The sequence below is a fragment of the Anabrus simplex genome, chromosome 3 (assembly GCF_040414725.1).
Source record: "Anabrus simplex isolate iqAnaSimp1 chromosome 3, ASM4041472v1, whole genome shotgun sequence".
Classification (NCBI taxonomy): Eukaryota; Metazoa; Arthropoda; class Insecta; order Orthoptera; family Tettigoniidae; genus Anabrus; species Anabrus simplex.
In genome coordinates this window covers 41,045,567-41,058,689 of record NC_090267.1, presented here as the reverse complement: position 1 = coordinate 41,058,689, position 13,123 = coordinate 41,045,567, and the positions used below count along the sequence as shown (strand labels likewise).

Below are 13,123 nucleotides of genomic sequence, written 5' to 3'. Positions count from 1 at the left end.
CTGCAAACATTGCACGGAAATATCTCTCACTTTCTGCAAGGAGCTGTTCCTTTGTAGTGAACAATGTCCCTTTACCATTATTCCATCGATTAAAAAATTGCTTATTAGCTGATCGTCTACTCATGGCAATGTGGTAGAGAGAGATTTTCTCTCTTTCGATGAGGGACGTGCCTTTTACGTGCTGCTGTAGTTGTTCTAGGCTGCTTTCCTTAATACCTAAAATAATTCTCTTAATAGAATTTAATGCAGAAGAGACATTTTGGCTTTGCTGTTCCTTGTGATGCAGATCAAACATAACTCTGTCATAGAATTCAATTCTCCTACTTGTATCCTAGTATCCTAGTTGTGCTCATACGCTATTGTCCGTCCGAGAGCTCTAATGGCAGGTTTAAGTTTATATGTCCACCAGTCTATCACGCTACTATAGTGATTTTGCTCTAATTTGAACTGCTGATAACACTTCGTGAAACGTTGGATATCCTCAGTATTATTGAAAACAGACCTATTCATCTTCCATATTCCTTTCCCCATGATGCATCTGTCACTCCCTGTTGTCTTCATCATAACTAGAACGCTATGGTGATCGCTAAAGGTGACTGGAGTCACCTTACAGCTATCGAGGTGCTGCACTTGAGCCGTGGATACGTACATCCTATCTATCCTGGATTTTGACTCCCCACGGCAATGTGTAAATTCGACATGTGAGCAGTGTAACTGCTGCCACACATCCTTGAGCTGCATAGACTGTATTAGTGTCTGAAGGCCTGGACAAAAGTTAAAAGTACCTGTTTGGTCTCGTGGGTGAAGAGTGCAGTTGAAATCACCTACCAGAATGATTGGACCAGTTGTCACTAAATGGGGCACTATTTCATTTGTAAATAATAGGTTTAGGTCCTCTTTGTACTGTGACCCGGATGGGCTATATACGTTTATCAATCTTGTATTATTATAGGTGGCAGACAGAAACCTTCCCGTAGGGTCCATGATGACATCAGTGAGCTGAATTCCTTTCCTGTATACTATTGCAGTTCCTCGGAAGTTATCACCTACGTTCGTTATATAGTCATAGTTATATAAGAAATGGAAGTTTGTCTCATTAACTTCCTGGAGGAATAAGATATCAGTATCATATTCCTTCACGAACCGACTAAGCAGCGCTTGCTCCATTAATATTAAGAGGGGCGTAAGTTGTAAGAAAACTCACCATAACAAGACAGAGAGGGAAAGCAAAACGCCAAGAAGCTGTATTCATGTTTGCGTAGACGGTACGACAGGTACTGGTTGGTGCAGAGTCAGTTAGGTACAGACGATTTAGAATTAGACCCTTTCCGCTCGGCACTCTTCTTTCTTGTATGTAGACGTGGGTCCGTATAGCTTAAGAAAGTAGGCTATGTAATGGTTGACTGTTCTTCAAGCTTTTGTCCGCCGTGGATGACGTACTGTGTGTTTTATTTATATTTCTCATTCGAGGTGAAAACATCTTACTTTGTTTCTCTTCACCAATACACTCTTCAGTTTCCACACCTTCCTCTGCCATTTCGGTATCTATTAAGTCCCGGTCGGGTGTATCTGCACTGCCCATAATTTCGGTTTCCATCCTAGAGGGGAGAGATGCGTTGTTCGGGGTCTGGCTAAGATCCAGGATTAAAGGGGTGCTTGGAGTGTCTATCAGGTAATTTACGGGCTGCTGGGCAGGCGTGGAGTCAACTGTGGCCAAGGCTTTGGAAGGCACGTATTTAGTTGCATTAATTTGTTCATGGATTTCAGGAGGTAGGGATTTGAAAATGCTATGTTCCAACTCAGTCTTCATAATTTTATTCTGACTCTCCGTGACCGAAGGAAATTCATTCCTATCAATAGCCGGATTGTGTGCTGTGTTTTCCTCATTGTGTATATCTGCCCATGGGGCTTGTTTGCTGGCGTTGTTGTGTGGCTCGCTTAGCGATGGTGAAACTGGTATAGTGGGGTCTAGTTCACTGAAGGAGGAGTTAACAGGTGTGAATGTGGCATTGTTTATATTTTTTCTCTCTGCCAAGCGATTCTGGCGAAGCGGACAGTCTGGTTTCAAGTTACAGGGCGAATTACAAGCAAGACATGTTCTATTTTGGCCGTCATAAATAACCTGGGCACGAAAGCCTTCAATATATAAGAAGGAAGGTATTGGGTCTTTTAACTCCATTCGAATAGCACGTATACCGTTGCGTACTTTGAAAGGGATTGCTGTTACCACTCCTCTTCACTGTGTTCTATCACTTTCCCGTATTTACTTAACGCCAATGAAATGGACTCTAGAGGTACTTCCGGGGAAACATTAAGTATTCGAACATTCCTTTGTACCTTGCCAACTGGCATCACAGCAAATTTCCTATATGACCATCACTTAACATTATTTTCTGAATCCCTGAATAGTGACATATCAAACTTTCGTGAATAACTGTTGAAATTACCTTAATATATGCTGCGGTTTCCAGATTGTCCATCTGGATCATGTCGATTTGATCTGATGAGAGTTTCAGCAGTGACTAGATCCAATTATGTACGTCCCAGGCCGAAGGCTTATTCTCACGTTCAAATATGTATTTCAGAGTATTCCTCCTTACAAATTTTGTTGCCATGATATTACTTATCTTTTCACTGTTTCACTGAAAAAGCAATTAAACGAATTCAACAAGTAGAACTCGAAACAAACTCGTAGTTTTCTTAACAAGCACACTGTTTGACACGAGCGACGATCAGGAGAATGCAGAGCAGACAACCTTCTCTCACCGATAACAGCGGCCAACTTCATTTATTCCACACTATTTTCGATTAATTTTATATATCACTTCCCCCTCGCCCCCCACCCCACAGAGGGCTGAATTTGGACTTTAAAAAATCCGGAGTGTCACTATTCATCTCAGCAACCCCAAAATGTATGGATTCAACACTATTTTCGTTAATTTTTATATTTGATCCCCTTATCACCCCGCCCCTATGGGTGTTCGGGTTGACTTACCCCCACGCTGTTTGTCTCCTGATACTAAGTCATAAGTGTACCAAATTTGGTTGAAATCGCTCCAATGGTTTAGGAGCAGATGTGGTACAAACCCATCCACTCACCCACCCACATGCATACAATGACTTAAATAGAAGATATGTATGTTTACGGTCATCTTTACAGGACTATACCTGAAACTACCACCTCGTGTTGAAAAAAACAGCTGAATCGGAATTAGAAGGAAGTAGGACATCTGAAAACTGAGTTAACTCGTAGGTGGGACGTGTATTCAATTCCGCGTTAAAGCGAGCGTTTAATGGAAGAGTATAATATAACTTAATGTACTAAAGAAGAAACTCTCTTTCTTTCTTTCTTTCTTTCTTTCTTTCTTTCTTTCTTTCTTTCTTTCTTTCTTTCTTTCATTCATTCATTCTTTCTTTATTCCTTAATCCGTTCACAGTCCAGCCTTGGTTTTCCTTCGGACTCAGCGAGGAATCCCACCTTTACCGTCTCACGCGCAGTGCCCGGAGCTTGGTCAGAGATACAACTCGGGAGGAAGACCAGTACCTCGGTCAGGTGACTCACCTGCTATGGTGAACAGGGGCCTTGTGGGGAATGAGAAGATTCAAAGGGACAGGCAGAGATGAGGGAAGGAAGTGGTCGTGGTCTTAAGTTAGGTGCCATCCCGGCAATTGCCTGGAGGAGAATTGGGAAACCCCTTTAACCACTTCGAGGATGGCTGAGGTGGAAATTGAACCCCTTCTACTGAGTTGAGCTGCTGAGGATGAGTGGACCCTGGTCAAGACCTCGTACCACTTTGCAAATTTCGTGGCAGAGCCGGAATTGAACCCAGGATTTCGGAGATGGCAACTAATCACACTGACCACTACACCACAGAAGTGGACAAGAAGGAACTTACCTTAGGAAATTTGATGGTTGTCTTTCTTGACTTGAGATAGACCAGAAAATACCCCAAAAAGACACCCAATAAATAGGGTACGAATCTCGCATGGGTTGCGACGTACATTAGCTTGCCAAAATCAACGCCATTTCTCCTGGAACACAGGGAAAAATCACAATATAAAAATGATCACTTGACAAATATGAACGAAATTAGAGAATTATTGACGGAAATATTTTAACCGTGGACGCCTTTGGATGTAGGTTATAGAACACCTGTCCTAAAGGACCAACGGGCAAGGTTGCGTTAAAGGGAAAATTCCGACAATGCAAAATGTGACGTCCAGCTTTCGAAAGAAGTTACAGATTTGAATAATCTCAAAATACTAGCTGCCCATAACTACAGCCCGCCTGGTGGTCATGACCGTTAAAGCGTGAAGTCTATGTTGTCTGACACGGTGGTAAGTCGATTCAAGTCCCGTTGGTCGAAAAAATTATGAACGTCAGAATGTTGGACGGCAGGGAAATGGAGGTGGTGGTATACAATTTCTAATCACTAGATTGCGTGCTAAATGCCTGGATTAAATTCCAAACCTCTCCGCAGTGCTCATATGGAGTGAGGGCACTTGACAATGTTGATGGTGATTCCCTTCTGTGCCGGCACTGGGTTTCACCCTCTCCCTTCCTGCTATTATATATCGTCGCTCCTATGCCAAAACGTGAATGTGACAGTACCCTTCCTATCCATTATTTCTCTTAAGACTGGTCACGCTTCCCAGACACATATGGATATGCAGTCCATCAGAACAAATTTCGTTGAGTTAATTTCCCTATGCTATGGTGTAACGGAAAATGAACCTTACTGTACCGTACTGTAGGAATGTATGTGTGCATAACGTATTTACCGGCTCCCAGAGTACATTATAATGTATTGAAGGCTTTTTTCCTTTAAACACGCGCATAGGAAAATGAACTCAACGATAATTGTTCTGATGGACTGTATATCAAAATGTGGCTGGGAGGCGTGACCAGTCTTAACGAAAATAAAGGATAGGAAGAGCATTTTCACATTACGTGGTCTTAGCGTAGAAGAGACGATATCACGTCATTCATTTCATCTCATGAACTCCTCTGATGAGTGTAGTGCCGTCATTTTGGGGTTCAGAGAGAGAGAGAGAGAGAGAGAGACGTCTAATGGTATAACTCACATGAGGGGGCAGGAATGCCTGCTTTCTCCACGTTCGGATTTCTGAGTGACGGACCAGAAATGGCCCAGATTCCTCAGGAATACTGTTTCCGGGCATTGGTCAGTGACAACTTTTTAATTTGTGATGGATTTGGAAGATGCAGATGTGCTCACTCTACTTGTGTTTGGACCACTGTCTTATAATTGCACTGGATATCAAAGAGTATTAAGAAAGCACGAGAGCGTCTTAAAATAATCCCCATATGGTTCCAAATACTGTGAATATTGATAAAATATAATAATAAACTATCCTGTACATTGTTTACAGTCATACATTTCTTCGATATGGGCAGTTATCTATGTCCAACCCTTTTCCCGTTTCTTCATGGTGTCGGGTGTAAAATGAAATGAATCTTAATTTTACGACCGGATGCCCTCAATCTAGTGTGTGCTAATTGTAACAGGATTGTACTTATGTTGTCGAATAGAAACATACAGCACAGTAACTATTGTGTTTGCGTTATAAGTTTTTCTGTTCTAAACACTAATAGTCAACATGTTCTCTCTTGTTCTACAATCAATTCTAGTGTGTGTGCTAATTGTAATAGGATTGAACTTTTCTTGTCGAATAGAAATATACAGCACAGTAACTATTCTGTTATAAGTTTTTCTGTTCAATAGTCAACATGTATTGCTCTGCAATATCGTGCGGAAGAACAAAATGCATTATTTGCTTCATACTGATCTCTGAACGCAAATATTGACCCATGTTGTCTGTATCATGCAACAGATAATCTTACGCCCGACTTAGGACTACTAGCACAGAAGTCAGATAACGTAGGAATTTCAAAAATTCGTCAGGTTATCAAAAATAATGTTAACTCAATGTGGTCCTCACATAGCTACACACAAATGTAAAATCTCAGATAATTATAGCTATTGTCCCGGAATTTTTGATGCCAAAGCATTCATGGACGGACACTGCACTTCTCAAATTCCTCTGTTAAAACGCGGATGTAAGGCTGTGACAGATCTTCCAGACATAAAAACATACACTGGGCCAGTTACAATCAATAGAAAGAAAAAATGGTGTCAACTATAGGAAAATTAAATGATCATAAATCATCATAAATTTCCTAACGTTACTCCCGCACAGTAGCAAGGTCCGCTTCCAGTGATAATAAATATGTATCTCGTCATGGCCATCCATGAAAGTCTGCTGGTTTCAGGTGACCACTATCCATAAGACATAGCCCGCACGGTTTCTAGGTAACAATGTCTGACCTCAATCCATACTTTACATCACAGCCTTTACGGTTGCCTGGTAATGGTGTCTGGCCATCCACCCATACCTCAAATCACAGCCTACATGGTTGCTAGGTTTACAACTCCATCACACATTTTGTTACATAAAGCTATTTCCGTTTCACAAATTTTTGGATGACTGTCAAAATAGGGCATTTTCAGAAAATTCTACTGTATATACTTGAAGATCATAAACAAAATCTCCAGTGCATGTCTGAAGATAACAAACACTTCTATAACGTGATTTTCCACTGGCCCACCAAAGGAGGAAGAACGTGGATATGATTAAAGCATGCCTATAATTTGATTTTAGTATATTTTCCGCGATTTTCATTGTACTTCTGTACATTGTCAACTCTCATTTATGTAATAATTATATAATTTTTGGTTGTGTCTTCATCAAGACAACGAAGTCCGAAAGAGAATAATCTCCAGTATTATCAGTCAGGATTTCTGACCACACTCCACGTCTAACGTATGAAGTAATTCCGTATATTGATCATCTATCGGTCTCATTGCTATTTAACAACTGCATGACACCGTGTCTAAACCGTTGTTTAGGTCTCCCGCATGGACGTCGACCATATCTACAAAACTTCATCTTGCACCGGTTACAGTGTTGGGATGAGGACGTCTGATGTAGAAACAACACTGGAGGTTTCTCTCTCACATTTATTCACGCTGCATTGCGGAAGGCCTCCGCACCCGCCATGCCGTGAGCCATGGTGAAGAACAGCTGAGGCTGAATTTGACGTCATTCCAGGCTATAAATATTTTTGTCTTTTGTCGTGACAGACAGGATTATAGTTTGTAGGAGAATGTCAGATTGGTTGGAAAGTTGGTTGGATCGTTCCCGACCGTTTGGAACGTTAGCGTTGGGAAGTTTCGACTAAGGTACAGAGAAGAAGTATAGCCAATGGAATAGAATCCCACGATGATATTATATTCTCAACTGAAGTAATTACAATATGTACACTATGTACAAGTATGATAAGCCTTTGCTCAGCCTTCGTGCTCGAAGAGAAGTTATGACAAGACTTATTATTATCATCGATTGCGTAATCGCCCTGTCGACCGACAAGTGTTCTGACTGCAACTCGTCCATGAATTAGTGGTAGAAGCCCTGAACGACGGCTTCTCTGCCCTTTTATAGCCTCAGTGGCCCCACCAAAGTTTATAGAACCTTGGGGATTATCGTTCTACGTGACTACATAACTTTCCGTTGTTCTGACCTATCAGAAGGCTGTATTTCTTGCACGTATTAGCATTCTTCATGGCCTGGCCTATGTACCGGTCAACATGACTCACGTCCTCGTGCCTGTGATTCTATGCGTACAAAAAAATTCTCTTTCTCAAGATTTCTCAACAAGTTGAAATACGACTACTACACTTACAATTCTTAATTTCGTGAATATGAATTATATTAAGTTATAATCTTCTTATTACCATGTGTGACTATACCTGTATACACTCACTGAATTCTAGCCCTTATTACTGCCTGATTCTAATATATCAGGTACACCGATTCCTCCTACGTCCCCATCGGTTCGATCCTCGGAGGTAATAGCTGTCCTGAATTCATATCCCCGGGAGGACACGGCATGGTTGCCATGGAAACGTGGACGGGCCTCCCGTGGTTACCATAGAGATGAGCCTGCTGGCCGGCTCGTCTTGCTAAGAGTCGCTAAACCTCTCACTTCTGAGCGGTGAGAACGAACGCACAAGTGAACCGCAAGCGAGAGGAAGGAGAAAGGAATGCAGGAATGTGGCGACACCGTGCTATGGCAGGTGCAATGCTCCTCCCTCCAGTCCTATCTTTCAGAACACTTCTTTCAATATTACGGAGGAACTGTGATGTTTCGAATATCAAAGCATATAATAAATTACTAAACTATGCAACTAATTGAAAAGATGTGTATATTTAATCACGGGTAGGTCATTTTTAAATTACTATGTATAGGGTTTTAATCATCCATTTCACATCATCATTTCATTTCTTTGTATCGCGGCTATAACGTATTCTGAACGAATGGCTTATTGAGTAAAGTATTTCATCATCATTCGTATTAATAGCTTGCAGTAAATTTTTCAATAGCCAAAGTCATGTGACCGAAGTCAGCAGGCTAATTTCAGCCCATTACCAGGAAATTTACATCATCAAGTTTACGAGAGACCTTACCCTCTCCACACTCTGGGGAGACAGTTAAAGCCTTGTTAACTCCTACTTTTCGAAGTTCACTACCTGACGATTTGATTCCACGGGAAAGTTCAAACTATGTGAATGGACTTAATGAAGCAACGTGATGGATTCATAGCAATGGACAGGAGAAGGGATAGTACGTGAGATCTTACTGGACCATGTGATATGGTTGATGGAGGGAGACTTTGGAACCTATATACTTCGACGACAAGAGCTGGAGAGGCACTTGGGAGGACACTCTTACTTACAACCACTTGGAAGGAGACTCTTACTTACAACCACATAGAAAGAGACTCTTACTTACAACTACTTAGAAGGACGATTCTAATCTATCATCGGAGGAGGGCTGTATGTCTTGACATCGGAGAAGTTCTTAACTTTTATTTCTATTGGTTTTACGTCGCACCGACACAGATAGATCTTATGGTGGCGAAGATCTTAACTTATTTCACTTCACATCTGAGTAGTGTACTACTCAAAATTTACTCTCACTGAGACCTGTTACCTCAATGACGAGAGTTAAAGTCAACGGGAGATCGGTTTTGACTGGTATAGGGCAGTAGAGATTTTGTTATGAATTTAGTTACGCTACTGTTCAGTAATACGGAAGAATACAAGTGTATTCTCTCCATTAACGTAACCCATGGCGATTTTCGTATTAAAATTAGGACTCATTACGACTTTATGTAAGGAGTACAGTAGGAAGTGTTAAAGTCAGGAAAGTCGTAGTACAGCTAGTGTACTATGCACAAAGTACAAGTAGAACTGGAATCCACAACAATAGATGACGCCACCTGTACGAGAGGTCCATCAAACATCAGCTGCTACATGGATTGTATCCAGATGACAGAGTCTACAAATGTTGAGCTAATGGCATAAATTACTGCAATTCTTCGCGTAACAGTTCATTTTCTTAGAGTTTAGTTCATTCAATTTTTCTTTTGCTTCCGTAAGTTCAGATTCTGTTAATACGCCGTTACGTCAAGTTTTTCATCCTAACAAATAGCTGTATTAATTTGCATTTTCTGAAATTATTATTAATGATCCTTAACTTCCAAGTTAGTGTACTTAATGGTTAGTGTTCCATCACCCCACCCCTGGGAGTTTTTAGAGTCTCATTACGTATTATTATCATTATTAATTATCAACTGTCGTTTTCTAGTCATAAGCTTGAAGGCTAGCGCCCATGGTATATTGCTTGTTGAGAAACAATGAGATATTATTTATTTATATTAAAATTTGTCACACATGTGTGGGCAAGAGTGGGCACGTCACAAAACTTTGAATCGAGAGCTTTCAGTCCCCGGAAGCTTCCACGAGCTTCTGTTGTCGGAAGTTTCTCAACGATCCGCCCAGGTATACATGATAGGCGAGACTTGCCAGGGTGGGTTCAGTTCAGTCCAGTTGGGGTGAAGTCTTGAGTATGATTGAGTTGACAGCCTGAATTTAATGATGTAGTCTGGAGAGTGTTTTGTCCGTGGAAATGAGTGTTCGTTCTGTGGTTCTGTCGCCGTGACTTTTGAGTCCCTGGGGCCAGCTGCTGAGAGTGAGTGTGTCTCTGGTGCAGTGTGGAGGAGAACACTGGGTCGGCTTGGGAAAGTGAACGACGTTCTACTGGAGTACGGACAGTGTACGTTATACTCAACTGTGAGGCTGTGGAGTGCGGCCTGTGAACTCAGGACTGTGATAGTGGCAGATAGAGTGACTGTGGAACAGAGTGAGTCTGTAACTGTTACTGAACGAAGACTGAGTGTGAATTAGAGTGATTCAACAGTGAGGACTGAGAGAGCTCGTGAACTGTATCATTGAGTGTTTAAGTTGTGGTTCAGGTGTGCTCGAATCTAGTGATTAGTAGTTAATTAAAATATGTTTAGAAGTTTAACGCTAACAATTTTTGGCTTCACTTATCCACCCCACAAACACGTTACAATAAATTAGTCTCTTAGCAATTTTCTGCCTGATTGTGTTTTTGCAGGCGCGGTCTAACCATGCAAACACCGAGGCAGGGTGAATTACGAACGGGTCAGACAGCGATCGAATATCATTAATTAAAAACATTACATCGTCACATTGTGTTCTCACCAGAATGCAAATAAACAAACAAGAAGAGCAATAAAAATCAAGAATACCTTGATATGATTCTACGAATAGCACTGTTTTGATAAATATAGTGTGTAGTGAGAATAAACACACTTACACATTTGGCCCAACTGTAGTGCCGGAGAACTCGTTTACGTATGATATGACGAAGTTAGAAACAATCCCTGCTATAGCCAAAGCCCCGGTGAAGTACAGCCCTTTCTTCGGCCATTTCCAAAGAGGAATAAGCACAAGAGGGGACAACCAGAAGAGCTGCATATCCATGGACAAGTACCAGGCCTGGTCTATACACTGCAACAGAATAGTGAGTAGTTACCTTTACATTTGTTTGTGACACAGTTCTCCTTAGCATTCACTTGTACGTTCTAACGTTCATCACTGAAGCAATATAAGATACAGCTGTTTTATTACACTTCATCATGAAGTACGCTGTTCCTTTCAGGCTTGAAGACTCTGTCTACAAATTGGTTATTTCCCTCAAATAACATCACATCAGCACCAATTATTTCATGTTCGTAGGTAAAAAACGTTGCATCATTCCAATTAAACTTTAGTAAAATTTACGCTTTATACTATAACAAAAGAAGTCGATATATTCGCCGAATTTGTAATATTTCAGTCATCCTTTCTATCTGGTTTCATCATATTTCCCAGTGTACTCATTTTTGTTTAAAGTTTGATTTGATTATTTTTGTATTCCTTTCGATTACCGTTTGATTGCATTGTTCACATTTCTTTTAAATTGTTAATATTGTCAGCTGCCATGCTACTATTCATTTGGTTTGGTTTTTCTTTAGTTAATTATTTCATATAATGTATATGGGTAGTTAATGCTAAGAAGGTCATTAATAGGGTGTAAAACCTAGGCTATGTACTTTCACATAAATAAGTTAATTAATAAATGCATTTCGCTGCAACTGCATCAAAATGAGGAAGAAATTTTACTTACGTACATGTTAACTTCGTTTCACCTTCAACTTTTTATATTTTTAAACAAGCAGCACTTTAATTTTTACAAGTATGGCGTGCGTATAGAGATTGTGAGTCCGTCACTTACCGGAAGACCTCGGATTATACTGAATTCCCTGCCACGTGAGGGATTGTTACCCGGAATAGAAAGCTGGCTCGGGGTACTCTCAGTAGTGATGGTGTTTATTGCTGCAAGAGGAAATCGAACTTGGCAATCCGCAGGTCTGACATCTCGAAGAATGAAGGTAGGCCAATCGATAGAAGACGAGAAAGGCCCACAAAGGGCTTGAAAATGAAATACTCCCTACGCCTCACAAACCTAGTACCGTGAGGGTTGGAAAAGAACAGGAGTTGACCAAGAGAGGTCAGACATGATAGATGAAAGTAAGGATATTGGTACATGTAAGTGTAAGTAAGGGCATACTCAGCTAGGGGGACAGTGGTCATCAAGCCACGTCCCCAATGAAAGGGAGCGGATACCACTGATGTATTGTACCGCTCCCTCCAGCAGGAGTAGGTCACACGTAAGAGTTGAGTTTGAGCAACACCCCCACCTCACCTCATAGTCTGCAGGCTGAGCTGCTGTTACTTGTCAGAATGAGCCCATCAGGTGTGTAATGGCATTGAATTTTGGTCGTTTGCTTTATCTTCTCTTAATGTGCCATGTCCTCGCCGAACGTTGGTGATCAGTAGAATAATCTACTGTTTGTTGACAGCTGTTCTAAAAAGAGTAAGCTTCGTTACCCCAAACCACTGGCTCAAGTTGCCAAGCCATGATGTTCTACTTCATCCCTGACCACTTTTTCCATTATTTCCCCTTTGAGTATTACTTCTAGAAAGTGGTATTTACTGGTCTTCATCATATGATCAAAATGTTCCAGCTTCCTTCTCTTAATTCTGTGATAACTTGTCGCTCTTAGTTCATACGGTGCTAAATTTCTATATTAGTCATATTACCTGTCCAAGGTATCTTCAACATCCTTTGGTACGTCCACATTTCAAACGCTTGCAATCTCCTGCACATGGTCTCAGTTAGTACCCATGTCCCAACGCCGTATAGTAGACTGCTGAAAACAGCACCGGAGATCTCGAGTCCGTAGTATAATGGAAAGGTCACTGCTTGACGAAAGTCTTCTAAGTTTCTACAAAGAAATTCTGGTCTGCTCAATTCTGCAACGGATCACAGTAGCAAGGTCCCAGTCATCGTTAATGTGATATCTCAGGTATTTAAATGTTGCCTCTCTCACTATCCGCTCCTTTTCAGCTTTGAGGCTACCACGAATGCCATCCTCCTTCGTATTTGCAACCAGCCTTGCAAGTAGGACAGTGTCATCGGCATAACTGATGTTTATGCAGATACATTTTTTTAAATCAAACCCGGAGTTAACTCAAATATTATATATTTCAATTTAATCTCAAAGTAATAACAACAATTGTAATAATAATCATTGATGTAATGAATATTTCACTAATTACACCTTTGCAG

The 13,123-nt window shown here is 41.0% G+C and overlaps 1 protein-coding gene across 1 annotated transcript in view; it reads right to left on the bottom strand.

Annotated features, from left to right (window-relative positions):
* The window catches only part of LOC136866980 (nose resistant to fluoxetine protein 6), a 210,567-nt gene that overhangs the window by 51,308 nt on the left and 146,136 nt on the right, over positions 1 to 13,123 (bottom strand). The window contains exons 12-13 of the mRNA XM_068226785.1: positions 10,766 to 10,959; positions 3,897 to 4,032 (exon numbers count right to left, since the gene is read on the bottom strand). Of these exons, the coding sequence (XP_068082886.1) occupies positions 3,897 to 4,032; positions 10,766 to 10,959 (330 nt within the window). The remainder of the gene's footprint in view (positions 1 to 3,896; positions 4,033 to 10,765; positions 10,960 to 13,123) is intronic.